At 50.6% G+C, this 17,422-nt stretch overlaps 2 protein-coding genes and 1 pseudogene across 2 annotated transcripts; 1 reads left to right on the top strand and 2 right to left on the bottom strand.

Annotated features, from left to right (window-relative positions):
- Window positions 1-5,019: 5,019 nt before the first annotated feature.
- LOC109754048 (uncharacterized) lies at window positions 5,020-6,619 on the bottom strand. The gene has a single exon (XM_073509960.1). The coding sequence runs from the start codon at window positions 6,602-6,604 to the stop codon at window positions 5,879-5,881; it is 726 nt and encodes a 241-aa protein (XP_073366061.1). The 5' UTR covers window positions 6,605-6,619; the 3' UTR covers window positions 5,020-5,878.
- Window positions 6,620-10,095: 3,476 nt separating this feature from the next.
- Window positions 10,096-11,642, bottom strand: LOC141042246 (uncharacterized; annotated as a pseudogene).
- A 4,571-nt stretch (window positions 11,643-16,213) lies between these two features.
- LOC141042245 (uncharacterized) lies at window positions 16,214-16,950 on the top strand. The gene has a single exon (XM_073509957.1). It carries the CDS (start codon window positions 16,462-16,464, stop codon window positions 16,942-16,944), a length of 483 nt encoding a protein of 160 aa, XP_073366058.1. The 5' UTR covers window positions 16,214-16,461; the 3' UTR covers window positions 16,945-16,950.
- The last annotated feature ends 472 nt before the right edge of the window (window positions 16,951-17,422 follow it).

The following is a 17,422-nucleotide window of genomic DNA, read 5'->3' as shown; positions in this document are numbered from 1 at the left end:
CACAGGCTCGCGGCGACTGCAACTAATACTACAAGCAAGCCTACATCAGTCCCAAGAGGTACTGTGTAGGTAATCGTAGCCCGACAGCTGGTAGTGAGGCAACGGATAGCCCTCGACGTCAGCAGACTGGGGGCCGCGGATACTCAGGTGTAGAGCCCGACGCTCAGGTGGCAGAAGAGGGCCAAGTGCGGGAGAGTAGCCTCCCACCTCTGGCCAACCGACACCGTGGGGCATCACGGTCCTGGCTGGGTAGATCGCAGTACGCGGTACCTGTCCAGATCGGACAAAGGGGTGCAGCAGCGTCAGAGCTCGGTAAAGGTGCTGACGGGTGGTGTACATCTCGTGGCGAAGAGCTCGGTTAGCTCGATCCAGCCCATCAGCATGCAGAACAAGGTGCTGATGGTAGAAGGGCTCTCGGGTGACCGTGGAGTAGGCAGCAGTATAGTATCCCTCCGCACCAACATCAGATGCGATAGCAATGTGCCTGAAAGGGGAGGTGTCCAACTCCTGATACTCTCCACGAAGACGTGTCAGAGCAGCATAGGCAGCATCGTGGACAGCCATATCGATGGTCACACCAACACCATGTGCGGTGTGCAGCACAGTAGTGGAGTCGTACTCCCGAGAGTAGAGGTGGACGATGGCACGGTACTGCTCCTGGTTAAAGTCCTGGTACTCCTCGTAGACGGTGTACTCAGGGTGCCAGCGATAACCCAGATAGGTTATCATCTCAGCTAGCACCGCAGGTGATCCCGAGGCACCAATGGCCGTCGTGTGGCGAACGACCTGCCTCGTGGGTTCCATCTGAAAGCGAAGACGTTTCAAAGGAGTCAAATGACAGTGTGTGAATTGTACAAAATACTACTCTAAGAAACAACTATGGCTTATCCAACTTTGGGGTGAATGTGGTCACGGGATCCTAGTGTTAGAGTTAGTAAATTCGTTTGACCCGAGTAGAAGAGAGTTCAGAGTCCCAGAGTAAAGGTCGGGGAGTAAAAGATCCTAGTACCACCCAATGGCGACGTGGGCCCGTAAGACACACAGCCATGTTAGTAAAAGTTTTGTAATGTCTAGACTCGACTTCGGCCAAGGAGTGTGGAAAGGGGGATTCCTACAGGCAGTCGGCTCTGATACCAACTTGTGACGCCCCCGATTTGACCGAACACTAATCATGCACGCAAATGTGTTCGATCAAGGTCAGGGACTCACGGGTAGATATCACAACACAACTCTAAAACATAAATAAGTCATAAAGGCAATATAATACAAGCCAGGGGCCTCGAGGGCTCGAATACAAGTGCTCGATCATAGACGAGTCAGCGAAAGCAACAATATCTGAGTACAGACATAAGTTAAACAAGTTTGCCTTAAGAAGGCTAGCACAAACTGGGATACAGATCGAACGAGGCGCAGGCCTCCTGCCTGGGATCCTCCTAACTACTCCTGGTCGTCGTCAGCGGCCTGCACGTAGTAGTAGGCACCTCCAGTGTCGTAGGTGTCGTCGTCGACGGTGGCGTCTGGCTCCTGGACTCCAGCATCTGGTTGTGACAACCAGATAGAAAAGAAAAGGGGGAAAAGAGGGAGAGAAGCAACCGTGAGTACTCATCCAAAGTACTCGCAAGCAAGGAGCTACACTACATATGCATGGGTATATGTGAAAAGGGGCATATCAGTGGACTGAACTGCAGAATGCCAGAATAAAAGGGGGATAGCTAGTCCTGTCGAAGACTACGCTTCTGGCCATCTCCATCTTGCAGCATGTAGAAGAGAGTAGATTGAAGTCCTCCAAGTAGCATCGCATAGCATAATCCTACCCGGCGATCCCCTCCTCGTCGCCCTGTTAGAGAGCGATCACCGGGTTGTATCTGGCACTTGGAAGGGGTGTATTTTATTTAGTATCCAGTTCTAGTTGTCATAAGGTCAAGGTACAACTCCGGGTCGTCCTTTTACCGAGGGACACGGCTATTCGAATAGATAAACTTCCCTGCAGGGGTGCACCACATAACCCAACACGCTCGATCCCATTTGGCCGGACACACTTTCCTGGGTCATGCCCGGCCTCGTAAGATCAACGCGTCGCAGCCCCACCTAAGCACAACAGAGAGGTCAGCACGCCGGTCTAACCCTATGCGCGCAGGGGTCAGGGCCCATCGCCCTATGCACACCTGCACGTTGCGTACGCGGCCGGAAGCAGACCTAGCCTAGTGGCGTTCCAGTCCAACCCGGCGCGCGCCACTCAGTCGCTGACGTCAAGAAGGCTTCGGCTGATACCACGACGCCGGGATACCCATAACTACTCCCGCGTAGATGGCTAGTGCGTATAGACCAAATGGCCAGACTCAGATCAAATACCAAGATCTCGTTAAGCGTGTTAAGTAACCGCGAACGCCGACCAGGGCCAGGCCCACCTCTGACCTGGGTGGTCTCAACCTGCCCTGTCGCTCCGCCACAAAGATCCACTTGCGGGTACTCCTACGAGCCGACCCGAGTTTAGTCATCACATGTGTCATGTATAAAGTATATAAGTATATACCCGTGATCACCGCCCAGGTGATCACGGCCCGATAGTATAGCCCAGCAGACGGACAAGAATGTATGGCCACTGATGGAAATCTAGCATCCTATACTAAGCATGTAGGATTGCAGGTAAAGGTAACAACAGTAGTAGCAAGGATAGGCTATGCATCAGGATAGGATATCGGAAAGCAGTAACATGCTACACTACTCTAATGCAAGCAGAATAGAGAAGAGTAGGCGATATCTGGTGATCAAGGGGGGGCTTGCCTGGTTGCTCTGGCAAGTAGGAGGGGTCGTCAACTCCGTAGTCGAACTGGACAGCAGCAGTGTCGGTCTCGTAGTCTACCGGAGAGAAGAGGGGGGAAGAAACAGTAAATACAATGCAAACATAAGCATGACGATGCGTGACATGACAATGAGCGGTGCTAGGTGTGCCCTAACGCGACAGTTGGTGGTACCGGCGAAGGGGGGGAACATCCGGGAGGTATTCCCGATGTTTCTCATTTTCGGACAGACGGACCGGAGGGGGAAAGTTGCTAGTTCGATAGGTTAGGGAGGTGTGGTGGACGAACGGACTGCGTATTCGGATTTGTCTCGTCGTTCTGAGCAACTTTCATATAGAAAACATTTTCATCCGAGTTACGGTTTAAAAGATATGAATTTTCAAAGTTTATTTGAATTTCTGGAATTATTTGAATTAAGCAAAAATGAATTATGACGTCAGCATGAGGCAATGCTGACGTCATCAGGTCAACAGAGCGGCTGACCAGGTCAAACTGACCAGTGGGCCCCACCTGTCATAGACAGTGGGCTAACAGAAGATTAAACTAATTAATTTTTAGTTAATTAACTACTGGGCCCACCTGTCAGTGAGTGATTAGATTAATTAATTAGTTTTAATTATAAAAACAATTTTCTTTTCTCTTTTTTTTTTAGTTTTGCGGCGGGGCCCGCATGTCAGTGGCTGAGCCTGCCCAGTCAGCACGTTGATTGGGTTGACCCAGTCAACGGGGCCCACGGGGCCCACGGGCAGTGGCACTGGGGCCCAGGCCAGCCACGTCGGCGGCCGGCGCCGGAGCGACTCCGACGAGTCAAACGCGGCGGCGCGGCTCGGGAGGGGCGCGGGTTTCGCGCACAGGGGGTCTGCGGGGTCGTGGCTGGGCGCGTTCGACGCGGCTCGGCGCCGCGCGTCCAACGGTGGTGGCCGGAGCGGCTGGAACGGGCGGGGGCGAGCGCTACGAGCTCGCCGGCGGCGAGGTACTTCGGGCTGGGGCGGGTGCGGCGTTAGGGCGCGCGAGCGGCCGAACTAGCTAGCTAGGCGGGTGCTACACGGTGCGGTCGAGCTAACGGGCATACGCCCATGACCAAATGGTCACCGGAGACCCGCCGGCGACGAGCTCCGCGGCGCGGCGTTCGGGCGCGCGTGGGGAAGCCGCTAGGGGGCGCGCGAGAGAGAAAGGACAGGGGAAGAGGGGGAGAGGCTCACGGCGAGGCTGTAGGGGGACGGCAGCGTGCTCGGGGAGGCTCGAGGCGGCGAAATGGGGCGGCGATCGACGGCGGCCGTGCGGGGAAGACGAGCTCGGGGAGGCCATTGCAGTGGCTCGGAGCTCCAACGGAGAGGTGGAGGTGGTGTAGTCGAGGGCGGCGACGGCGTACGACACGGCGAAGTGGCGATTGGGGCACGGTGGCCGCGGGAACGACGGTGAACGGCGGCGAGCACGCTCGGGCAGTGGGGATCGAAGGGGAGAGGGAGGTGGATCTGACGGGGGAGGCGCAGAGGCCGAGAGGGAGAGCGGGGGGGGGGGGGGGGTGAGTGGGAGAGGGGCCCGAGGAGGCGGGGGGGGGGGGGCTGGCGTCCTTATCCTCCCCGTCGCCGGCGAGGGGGTGCGGCGGGGACGGCCCCTGTTCCGACCCCGGTCGGGGGAACAGGGAAGGGGGCGAGGGGGAGTGGGAGATGGGCTAGGCCGGCTGGGCCGGGGGTCGGCCCAGTTGGGCCAGGGGTCCAGTGGGGGGGAGGGCCTTCTCTTTTTTTCTTTTTCTTTGTCTGTTCTGTTTTCTGTTTTCTTTTTATTTGTTTATTTTCTTTTCTGTCTTATTTCATTTAAAAGTATTTAGGCATTTTATAAAAATGTGTTTTCTCCACAATAATTATCAGTGCAATTTCTGGCAGTGCCCGAACATTTTTGTTTAAATTTTTGAAAACTTTTATTTTCCACTTTTAAATTTAATTGAAGTTTGAATTAGGAGTTTGAAAAGGAATGTGATTCAAATGTGATCAAGCCCTGTTTAGCAACATGATTAGCTTAATCACAGGGAGTTACTGTAGCATGATTCTCGGGGTGTTACAACGACCTCAGTTGAGCATTCAGTTAGAGGCGGCGATCGCAGGTTCGCCGGAGGAGAGGGTGTTGCGAGCAAGATTGCACAAACAAAGCCCTCCTGCCCGCAGCCCTATTCTAGAAATTAGGCTGGCTACGTTACTTATAACCGCAGAACGAGCAATGAATCCCCAACGACAAACAAACAAGGGGCGGGGCATTTTCGGGGAGTAGCCCCCTTCAGAAGAAACTTCCTGGCACATACATTAAGGGAGCCATCGAAAGGTGACTGAAACACCTGAAACGGGGACTACCCGAGCTAAGGATAGAGGCAAGAACACTTTCCGGCCAAGTCCCATTAATTGATCATAACGATATCGTGGAAATGCTGCACGGACCCATATATATAGAAACAGAAAAAGAAGAACCTTGATACTAAACCAGATCGAACAAGGGATCTTTTTGGAAATGGGAAGATCTAGGATAGGCAGCCAACCTCCTGGAAAGAGCGATGTGCATAGACCGGGTGAGTAGGGATGCAGCTCCGTGGACCGCTCGTCGGGCCTGATAGGTGGTGGTATCACACCCTTCTCAAAGGAACCGTACGTGAGACTCTCGCCTCATACGGCTCCGTCCTGGAATCTGGACCCCCCTTTTCCTTTGACCAACGGGTCCTCGAACCCATGGGGGTTACGAATCATTCATTCATTGATTGATTCAAGGTAGCTTTAGCCATTGTGGGTAGAAGCTAGTCGCCAGAAGCGAAGCAGCGATCTTCCGGGCCGGAAAGGTTCTATTTTTCTGACGCGTAAGCTACCGCAAAATGAATGAAGGAAAAAGGCCTTAGGATTAGAAAGACTAAAGAGGCATGGAGGGCCGACTACAAGACTACGACTACAATACAAGCCATGAGCGATAGCGAAGCCTTCAGCCTTTTTTTTTCGAAAGCCCCACAACTAGCTATCTTATAGCAGATAAGGCAAGCCTACTCAACTAATCTCATGTAAACGCCTATTCGCTAAAATCCAAATAGAAAAAGACAACTACTTATTAAACATGTAGTTGAGTGCTCCGTCGTTGTTCGGATCTTGACCGAGTCCGAGCTTCCCAAGCTCTATGCTGTTTGGGAACTCAGCAAGGGTCTTACCACCTTCTTGATTGACTATATTTGAGTCTTTGGGGTACTTTAGGATTATATTCCGCGCCGAAGATTTGTGCTTGTGGGCTAGGGTGAATATAGCGGACCAGCGGATTTGGTAGTTGACAATCGTTCGGACTTGGTAAAGGTTGTCGCAGCACCTGTAGTAGGACGGAGGACTTATCGCGATGCCCGCGGACCAATTTACTATGTCTCTGTCGCTGACGTTGGTCAAAGAGGCCACGTGGATTGGCCTGGGTCTTCTTTGGCTAATGAGACCTCGATCCCGAAGCCTTCGGAGTATCTTTTTGATAGGCGCCTCTATCTGTATGGGGAATTCGCTGCTGAAAGATCCCGCCCAGTGTCCCCTTCCTTCCCCCGCCGCCTTCCGACCAAAGGGAGTATACAATTTCTTCTTCAGGACACTCATGCCCGATCGTGAGACTGCCTGTTGAACGCCTGATGGCACCTTGCTCTGACCTGAGCTATGCAACAACGAGATCCCCCTCGATCTTTGCCGGATGTGCTTGACGGTCCCCCATAATACGCTAACTTGGGGATTTTTTAGTCCATCTTTTCCAAGAGTCTCCGCTAGTTGAACCGCGTCCAGTAGACGACCTCTTCCGCTCATCCCCTTCGTCAGCTCTTTGATAGGGATACTATAACCTAGGTCCCTAAACATGGAATGGATGGCGGAGCGTAGGTGTGACGCCCCCGATTTGACCGTACACTAATCATGCACGCAAATGTGTACGATCACGATCAAGGACTCACGGGAAGATATCACAACACAACTCTACAACATAAATAAGTCATACAAGCATTATAATACAAGCCAGGGGCCTCGAGGGCTCGAATACAAGTGCTCGATCATAGACGAGTCAGCGGAAGCAACAATATCGGAGTACAGACATAAGTTAAACAAGTTTGCCTTAAGAAGGCTAGCACAAAAGTAGCAACGATCGAAGAGGCAAGGCCTCCTGCCTGGGACCTCCTAACTACTCCTGGTCGTCGTCAGCGGCCTGCACGTAGTAGTAGGCACCTGCAGTGTCGTAGGTGTCGTCGTCGACGGTGGCGTCTGGCTCCTGAACTCCAGCATCTGGTTGCGACAATCCGGTATAGAAAGGGGAAAGGAGGGAGAAAAGCAACCGTGAGTACTCATCCAAAGTACTCGCAAGCAAGGAGCTACACTACATATGCATGGGTAATTGGGTAAAGGGGCATATCAGAGGACTGAACTGCAGAATGCCGGAATAAGAGGGGGATAGCTAGTCCTGTCGAAGACTACGCTTCTGGACATCTCCATCTTGCAGCATATAGAAGAGAGTAGATTGAAGTCCTCCAAGTAGCATCGCATAGCATAAACCTACCCGGCAATCCTCTCCTCGTCGCCCTGTTAGAGAGCGATCACCGGGTTGTATCTGGCACTTGGAAGGGTGTATTTTATTCAGTATCCAGTTCTAGTTGTCATAAGCTCAAGGTACAACTCCGGGTCGTCCTTTTACCGAGGGACACGGCTATTCGAATAGATAAACTTCCCTGCAGGGGTGCACCACATAACCCAACACGCTCGATCCCAATTGGCCGGACACACTTTTCTGGGTCATGCCCGGCCTCGTAAGATCAACACGTCGCAGCCCCACCTAGGCTCAACAGAGAGGGCAGCACGCCGGTCTAAACCTATGCGCGCAGGGTTCTGGGCCCATCGCCCTATGCACACCTGCACGTTGCGTACGCGGCCGGAAGCAGACCTAGCCTAGTGGCGTTCCAGTCCAATCCGGCGCGCGCCACTCAGTCGCTGACGTCAAAAGAGCTTCGGCTGATACCACGACGTCGGGATACCCATAACTACTCCCACGTAGATGGTTAGTGCGTATAGACCAAATGGCCAGACTCAGATCAAATACCAAGATCTCGTTAAGCGTGTTAAGTATCCGCGAACGCCGACCAGGGCCAGGCCCACCTCTCACCTAGGCGGTCTCAACCTGCCCTGTCGCTCCGCCACAAAGATCCACTTGCGGGTACTCCTACGAGCCGACCCGACTTTAATCATCACATGTGTAATGTATATAGTATATAAGTATATGCCCGTGTTCACCGCCCAGGTGATCACGGCCCGATAGTATAGCACAGCAGACGGACAAGAATGTAGGGCCACTGATGGAAATCTAGCATCCTAGACTAAGCATGTAGGATTGCAGGTAAAGGTAACAACAGTAGTAGCAAGGATAGGCTATGCATCAGAATAGGATATCGAAAGTAGTAACATGCTACACTACTCTAATGCAAGTAGTAGAGAGTAGAGTAGGCGATATCTGGTGATCAAGGGGGGGGCTTGCCTGGTTGCTCTGGCAAGTAGGAGGGGTTGTCGACTCCGTAGTCGAACTGGGCAGCAGCAGTGTCGGTCTCGTAGTCTACCGGAGAGAAGAGGGGGAGGAAATAGTAAATACAATGCAAACATAAGCATGACGATGCGTGACATGACAGTGAGCGGTGCTAGGGGTGTCCTAACGCGACAGGTGGTACCGGTGAAGGGGGAGGACATCCGGGAGGTATTCCCGATGTTTCGCGTTTTCGGACAGACGGACCGGAGGGGGAAAGTTGCTAGATCGATAGGTTAGGGAGGTGTGGTGGACGAACGGACTGCGTATTCGGATTCGTCTCGTCGTTCTGAGCAACTTTCATATAGAAAACATTTTCATCCGAGTTACGGTTTAAAAGATATGAATTTTCAAAGTTTATTTGAATTTCTGGAATTATTTAATTTAACAGAAAAAGGGATATGACGTCAGCGTGACGTAGGAGTGACGTCAGCGGTCGACAGCCCGGGTTGACTGGTCAAACTGACAAGGGGGACCCACCTGTCATAGACAGTGGGTTAACAGAGGATTAAACTAATTAATCTTGAGTTAATTAGCTACTGGGCCCACCTGTCAGTGAGAGATTAATTAAACTAATTATTTTTATTTATAAAAACATTTTCTTTTCTTTTTTTTTTAATTTTTGCGGCGGGGCCCGCATGTCAGTGACTGGGCCTGCCCAGTCAGCAGTTGACTGGGTCAACCCAGTCAACTGGGCCCGTGGGGGCCACTGGCAGTGACCCAGGGGTGGCCCCAGGTGTGCCACGTCGGCGGCCGGCGCCGGAGTATCGCCGGCGACCAAAACGCACGGCGGCGCGCGCGGGAGGGGCGCGGGTTTCACCCACAGTGGGTTTGCGGAGGCGGGGCTGGGCGCGTTCGACGCGGCTCGACGTCGCGCGTCCAACGGCGGTGGTCGGAGGGGCTGGAACGGCCGGGGGCGACCGCTACAAGCTCGCCGGCGCCGAGGTGCTACGGGTGCCCGACGGAAGCTACGCTAGAGCGCGCGAACGGCCGAACTAGCTAGCTAGGTGGGTGCGGCACGGTGCGGTCGGGCTAGCGGGCCAACGCCCGTGACCATTTGGTCACCGGAGACACGCCGGCGGCGAGCTCCGCGGCGTGGCGTTCGGGCGCGCGCGGGGAAGCAGCTACGGAGCGCGAGCGAGCTAGCGGAGAGGGGGAGGAGGTAGAGGAGCTCACCGCGCGGCTGTAGGGAGTGGCAGTGAGCTCGGGGAGGGCGCGGGGCAGCCGGAATCGGCGACGAACGACGGCGGCCGTAGGTTGAAGACGAGCTCGGGGAGGCCGGTGCAGAGGCGCTCGGCTCGTTCCCGAGGGCGCAGTCGACATAGTCGACGGCGGGGAGTCGTTCGGGCACGTCGTCGAGGCGATCGGGGCAAGGTGACCGCGAGTTCGACGGTGAACGGCGGCGAGCACGCGCGGGCAGAGGGGAACGGAGGGGAGAGGGAGGGGGATCTGGCGGGGGAGAAGGCGCAGAGGCCGAGGGAGAGCGGGGGCGAGTGGGAGAGAGGCCCGAGGAGGCGGGGGAGCTGGCGCCCTTATCCTCCCCGTCGCCGGCGAGGGGGTGCGGCGGCGACGCTCCCCTGTTCCGACCCGGTCGGGGGAACAGGAAGGGGACGCGGGGGGGGGGGGGGGGAGGTGGGCTGGGCCGGGGCGCGGGGCGCGGGTGGCAGCCCAGCTTGGGCCGGGGGGGGGGTTTGGGCCGCGGGTCTAGTGGGGGGGGGAGCGGGCCCTTTCCCCCCTGTTTTCTTTTTCTGTTTTGTTTTCTGTTTTCTTTTTTTGTTTATTTCCTTTTCTGTTTTATTTCATTTAAAAGTATTTAGACATTTTATAAAAATGTGTTTTCTCCACCATAATTACCAGTGTATTATTTAGAACCCACTGAACATTTCTGTTTGAATTTTTGAAAACTTTTATTTTCCACTTTAATTATATTTGAAGTTTGAACTAGGAGTCTGACAAGGGTGTGGTTCAAATGTGATCTAGCCCTGTTTAGCAATATGATTAGCTTAATCACAGGGGGTTACTGTAGCATGATTCTCAGGGTGTTACAGTAGGTGGCAGGCAGTTATATGGATACGGTGCTTTACCCGTAGACGCTTCTCCAGCTCTCGCAAGAATTGTATGGGAGTCGTCCTCGGGGGGACTTCCCGAATGACCGTACCGGGGAATTCTACCGTACTCCGTGCAGCTATGGTTGTTGATCCTGCGGAGCCTACCCAAAGGTTCAGACCGGATTGTAGGAAGTGGGTGATACGTTTTTGTATTTCTATGAGAAGAAATACGGCACCCACGATTCCCAGTAGTAAGTCGTCGGCATATCGCGCGTAACAAATCCTTATTAATAAGGAATGGCTTTTAAAGGGGGCCAGCTTACGGGCCAGGCCTCTCTCTGACCTGATAACTAGTATCGCCTCCCCGCCCAGCTCTATCAGTAGGCCCCTTCTTTTGCAATACTTAAGAAGGTCTCTCATGGCCAAATTCTTATTAAAGCCTTCTCTACCATTGAATTCGGCCTTTGGGGTCAACCCAGCGGCTTCTATGAGGAAGGCGGTGCAAAGGAGGCTCGAGGGCTTGTTAAGGAAGGCGGCTAGGGCCGCTGAAGGGGGGAAAACGAAAGGCGTTTTCTGGTCTCCCCTTCGCCTGGGGGTGCTTGTGGGGGGGGGGGGTGTGCCACGACGAAACAAGGGAATCAAAGGTCGCTTTGCGTTGGATGCTCTTTACCCTCCCCACTATGAGGGCTCTGTTGTCTTGGGGAGCGTTGAAGCTTGCTTCTTTTCCATACTTTTCTTGGTCATCAATACGACGACCTATTCTTAATAGAACCGATCTTATTTTCACTACAAGAGGAATTTCGTGCTTCTGCCGGATCCTCCCTATCTCCTGATCGAGCTTGTGTAGGTAGATATTGCCTGGTAGGGCCGATAGTAGTACACTGTTTGGGATGGAGTCAGGGCCCTTCTCACCCCCTACGAGTCGTCCGGCGGAAAACTTTTTCTGAGTGGGGTAAAAGAACTTGGAATCGTCGATCTCTTCCTTCAAGATTGAGATGAATCGATGTCGGTCGATGGTGTGAAAACACTTCCTGATGTCGAATTCTAAAAACCAGCGAGAGGTTCCCCACTCTTCTTTGATCCGTCTGAGGGCCGAGTGGCAGCCTCGACCCGAGCGGAAGTGCGATGTGTCTGGAAACTCGGGATCGTAAATGGATTCGGGTACCATTCTGATCGCCTCTTTCATGATCTTTTCTATGGGTAGAACTACTGTGAGCGGTCTAAACTTCGACCTTTCTTTCTTTCTTCATTTAAAAAAGGGGGAGCAAAGCCTGTTTTTTGCTCCCTGAATTGATAGATCAGGGGCCCTTCTGCCGGCCCGAACGAAAGGCTCTTTAAGGAAGTAGTCCCATCACTCTCGGGCCCGGCACCAACCAAGAGGAGGCAGGGCTCTCTCCAATCATTCCGAAGAGCCGAGATCTCGTAAAGGAAAAATTAGCTAGCTCAGCAGGTTTGGACCCGGGTGAATCAGTTCAGTGAAGGAAGGGAGCCTAAACTTAAGGCTTTTCCAAGCCTTGCCGATAGGCGCCTCATGGCTCGCTCAGTTCGCTCGCGGAGTTCTTAGATCAGTAGATCTGGATAGAGTCTCGCTCATAAAGGAAGAGTAGCGCGCTAGCGCGGCTCGCTTCGCTTTTCGACGCGGAGCTCGCTGCTGTCTTTTTAGCTTCAAAACTACAGGGCGTGCGTTAGCACTACGGCTTTTCAGCCTCCCTTTGCTGGTTCCGAACTATCACTGATCCTAGAGATCAACCTTCAAACCTTTTTCTTTGAATCTCAGGAAGGCTTTCTCGGGGAGAAAGCTGGTTGGGGAACTGCTAAACGACCTAAAAGAAAAAGAGGAGACTGACTCTGACCTTTCAAAGCCCTATCTCATCTGGTTGATAGTAGAAGGTACGTACGATGATACCATGGACATAAACGAGGTCGAGCATATCTTTAATGATTTCAAACTAAAGCGTACCTAAAGCCTACCCTGGATATGAAAAAGGGATTTGAGCCAGAAGAAGATGAGGATCTATCACCAGATGAGGAAATGGAAACAACTAAGTATTAGTTAGGTTTAGGTTTAGGAAATGGAAATGGTAACATCGGCCCAAAAATGGTAAGGTTTTCTTTTCAAAGAAAAAGGAACGCAAAAGTTTTGCGAAATCCTTATCTTTCGGCTTTTTAAAGAAGATAGGCCATTACAAAAACAAGGTATAACAGTCGACTTTCCTATCAGGATTTTACAACCTGAATACCAAGGGACCACTATTAGAAGAGAGCATAATAAGTAAATGCCAACGCCATCTTTGACTTTTTGGATGGTCGGCGGCGCCATAAACTCGATAACCAGCACCGCGGAGTCAAGAAATTCAACTAAATAGAATCCTAAAACAATCTTATTCGAGCACACACGGGACCCACAACAATGAAATTCACACAAGCGGCAATCATCCGAGCAGAGAATGGAGAAGGGAAATATACTTGAAATTGTTTTTCTCCGAATGAGAAAGCCTTTGGCAAACTCCTTGCAAATCTGTTTTTGCCGGGCACAATAGACATATCTGCTCAGTCACAACATAAGGAACCCCCAATGTTCCTCAAAGCCTACCCGGCCTGACAGCTTTAGTTGAATGATCTGATCCCGAAGCAAGCTTTCTACTTAAATTGCTATGACTGGCCAACTAATGATAGGACTACCTATCTTGATGCTTTGAATCTGTATTCAGAGCTTTTTTCCAACTACCGGGACTACTAATTTCAAGTACAAAGCTCTCCTATGAATATGCTACTGCTCTTACTTTCTACCGGAATCCGAGCATTGAAGCAAGCTCTTTATCGCGCCATAACCGAGTCTCTCCTTGCAGCTCTGACCAATCCACCCGTCATTGCAAATAACTGCTCCTTACTCTTTGATTGTATGTCCATTTTTGCTTGATGTCTGGCTCACCGGATCTGGTACATGAAAAAGCCATTCCTTTTCGCTTTCCTTCAACCACTCAGTATACTTTTTTACTGGAAGAGTCAAGCGAAAGCAATTAGTTTAGAAGGAAGAGGAAGACCTAGGGGGCTTACGTCCTCATTTCACTCTTTTTGCTCCTGCGAGACACGACTCAACTACTTTTTACAATTGACAGGGTAGCCCGGAGGTCAGATGAAGGGTCTTCCCCATAAAGATAGATTAGTACTTGGAAGGTTCAGATGAAGGAAGGGCTGAAACAAGGCAAAAACTATTCAATGGGGTAAATAAATATGAGCAATCCGTGAGAATAGCAAACCCCTATCTCTTAAAAAGAAGAAGATAGATAGGTCCACGAGTTGAGACAGAGAAGTTCTAACTAATCAAGTAGGAGTTTACCCACGAGAGTCAGAGGCTGCATCATCAAAGGGGTATAGAAATAATTCAAAAGCACCATGGCCTGAAGCGAAGGGCAGGAACGAACGGAATCAATGTGTTCCAATTTATCCGGAGTAAGGACAGCAGCTGAGAAGGGACAAAAAAATAGCGTAGACAAAAGGTAGGACCAGATCATGCGAAGAGCTCTTTGCCCTATTGATTAGGAATCTCGATCAGAAACCACCAGGCCATGTCTCCCGATAAAAGATGATCCCCACAATGGATGTCAGGCCTTGGCTTTATAAAATCTGATTGGATCCGCACTAGAGGATAAGAATACAGATAGGCTGACTAAGAAGATCTTCAAATTGTCTTACCTGAAAAGATGAGTTATTCAAAGGAATACCTGAAGAATAGAATAGAATAGAATAAACACATGGCACAGCTGGGTGCTAGAATAGTAGTTGATAGAAGTTCTAGTCACTTAAAAAAAATAACCACTGCTTAACTTAATTAGATCGTAGAAGATAAGCAAGCGGGTTCGGGCAGTTAGTCCTATTTGAAGGCAAGAAGTTCAGGTAGTAAGGGCTAGGTTTATATAGGGGCGCTATTTTTGAGAAACATATGGTCTTGCTCATTTCTCATCAAGGAATGGAGATTGGGTTGGTGTTTGGAAGGGGGATTCAGTAAACTGACCTTGGCCAGCAAGCAGAAAAAGGACTGACGTCTTGGGGCGCGCTAGCGCGCGTACTCTTCTTCTGCGAGACTCCATCCAAATCCACCACTTACTTGTTGGTTGGTGTTCCATTCTGTTATCTTAGACTATGCTGCCTTCTTCAATTCCATTCTTCGTCTCCCTAGTCGAAGTCTTCTTGCTGGCCCAACCCAACATGCATTTTAGAGTGCTGTGCCAGGGCGATAGGCGCTCCGCCAGTCACGCATGATCGCCAGAGCCTTTCTTGGCTATGTAAATATAGGGCCGGAATAAGTGCAAGATCCTCAACAAAATGGATTAAGGTGGGCTTCGGATTTTTCATAATTTTTTTCTATCTTTTCATCAAGTTCTTGTTTGATCTGCCGCTATTATCACAATATCCCTCCTTTTAGGGTTAATGCTATCAATGGTGAATCGATCATTCGCTATCCTTTTTTTTAGAAGAGCTTTTTTGAATGGAAGAAAAGTAATGAAACCCGCGATGGCTATTGAATAACCTCCTTTGATTTTTTTATAATAAACCCTTTGACCTTTTTCTTCGTTCGCCAAATCTTCTTCAGTTCTATCCAAGCTCGGTTTTGTCTGAATCTTTGTGGAAGAAGAAGCGGTTCGCCAGCCGCTACATCCAGGGATCCCACAAAATCATTAAACCTGGCGGCTGCTCGCTCTTTGATCAGTGATTCACCGGCCACTAGATCGATGAAGAATCTCTCAAAAATCCGCTTTTTGATCAGTGATTCACCAGCCACTACATTCTTGGATCCCACCTTATTCTCAAACCTGGTGGCTCGCTTGATTGGCAGTCCTGTAAGCTCATCTTGCATACCAATTTTGGGGGTACCAGGGCCTGCATCCACCAAGAACATTTCTTCCCTTAAGCGTAAGCGTAAAACTGAAGATTGTGAGGCGTTTCCACTACATAATAAGAAACTAGAATTAGATCTTGGAAATGATCGACTCCAATAGATGCTCATCATAAGCTTTTTTTTCCTCCTATTCCTATTGATCAGAAGTATCCAGCAGCGCCACGCCAGAGTGACTTCCGAAGCGCTATGGACGGGACGAAATCCGGCAGCCAGTTGCTGGCTCTGAATAACCAGCCCAGCAAGAAGCTAAATTCTTCCATAACATAACATAACGGGGCGGGGTTGCGCGCGAGCCGAGTGACGTAGGTGCACAAGAGTACTTCGCGCCACAACCATCTCTTTTTTATAGGTTCTACGGACCGATGCCTCCTGCTTCATCTGGTAAAAAAGAGTCATAGATATGCCTGTAATTAGAAGGAAGAACCGCCATAAAAAACTTCCTCGTGTATCGTCTGTAGCGGAACTATGAACGGGAGCTAGCAATCCGGACCGTATTGAAAAGGTTCCTAAGACACAGCATGGAAGAGTCAAAATATTCAGAAGCGAGGTCCAAGAATGAAGAAGGGGTAGAATTACTGAATGAATACGAGCTGTGGCTAATACCCGAGGCATAAAAGACGCATTTTCTACGGGATCCCGAAACCACCAGCCACCCCGACCTAATTCATGATGAGCCCACCAACTTCCTGGCGAGATGCCTACGGTTAAAAACAACCGACATGTCAAGATCCAAATTCGAATTGGTTCCTGGTCCTGGTCAGAGACCACCGTGTTCGCGCCGGCGGTCCAACAAAGAGGCGAAGTAGTGGTGTCTTTCTTTCCATTACGAACGACACGCTTCGCCTGCTCCCTCCCCGTGTCCATTAGCGCTCCTGTCCAGAGCGAAGAGAAGGCGAAAAAGCGCCGCCGAAGCAGCATGAGCAGGCTTCTATTGCTACGCAACAATAGAGCAGGCGCGCCGCCCACAAAATGTTTGAATGATCGGGTAAAGAGCGAGCTTCTTATATGGGATCCGACGCATCCAGCAGAGCGAAGCAGCGTTCCATTCTTTTCGGCGGCATCCTTCCGCATTGGCGGCGAGTGGAGTGCCACAATCCCATTCATCATTTTTGATCTACATAACCCAAAGCCCATAGCACTGGCGACATCTCCGGCATAAATGCAAGGAGGATGTATAGCTGATATAGGATCTTGTGGAACTGGATTTGATTCTGCAAGCGGTTCGGTACGAACGAAGAAATTTCGAACAAAAGGATCGGAACTCGCTGATAGGAAAGGAGAGAAAAACAAAGCAATGCCAAGAGCTCCGTCAATCTGCTGTTCATCGATAGACGAAGCTCTCTCTTTTTCATCTCGTGCCAGATGTAACAAAAGATTAGTCCTTTTTCCTTCTCGCGAACCACGGGAGCGCCCAGCGCCCAGAAGAGCAAAGCTCATTTTCAAAACAAGGTCAAGCGGCGCATTAAAAAGGGCTGGCCCGTTAAAAGGACGCTTACTTTGCGAACGAAGTTCAGAATCAACAAGGGTTCTCCGAACGAAGGGAGTGTACAACTGGGGCGCAGCCCAACTTTTTTGTTGGAGAGATAGAATGGAGTTCTTCACGAAGTTCGAGACAAAGGAAAAAATCAAAGTTTCTCTATAGCCTCTTCGTTTTGAGACATTATGGATTTGGGGTCGACCCCGGTAACAAAAAAGGAATCCATAAAAACTTGGGATCCAACACCATGATAAAATACTACCCTCATGATTAGACCATGTCCCTGAGATTTCATAAAAAAGGTGCATTAGCGGTTAATACGTTGTAATTAGATAAGTTATTTGGAATATGACGGAACGAAAGACCAAGGAAAGGAAGAAGAATGCACCAAAATGCAAGTGCTGCACCAAACGCTGGTGGTTGTTTCTTGTTGTAAGTGAATGCAACGAAAAGACCCGGAAATAACGAATAATGAGAAAATTTATTTATAGACATTTCGTGCTCATTTCCAAATTTATGCTTAGTTATTCCCATCATCCGGTAACCACAGGATGATCCCAATCTCCTTTTAGTAATAGATCTTTTTGATATGTCTCAGTCTCAGCGGCAAGGAAGAGAAAATGCATCGAGTCGTTTATCAAGA

The sequence above is a fragment of the Aegilops tauschii genome, chromosome 1 (genome assembly GCF_002575655.3).
Source record: "Aegilops tauschii subsp. strangulata cultivar AL8/78 chromosome 1, Aet v6.0, whole genome shotgun sequence".
In the NCBI taxonomy this organism is placed as follows: domain Eukaryota; kingdom Viridiplantae; phylum Streptophyta; class Magnoliopsida; order Poales; family Poaceae; genus Aegilops; species Aegilops tauschii.
This window is presented reverse-complemented; position numbering and strand designations above follow the sequence as displayed.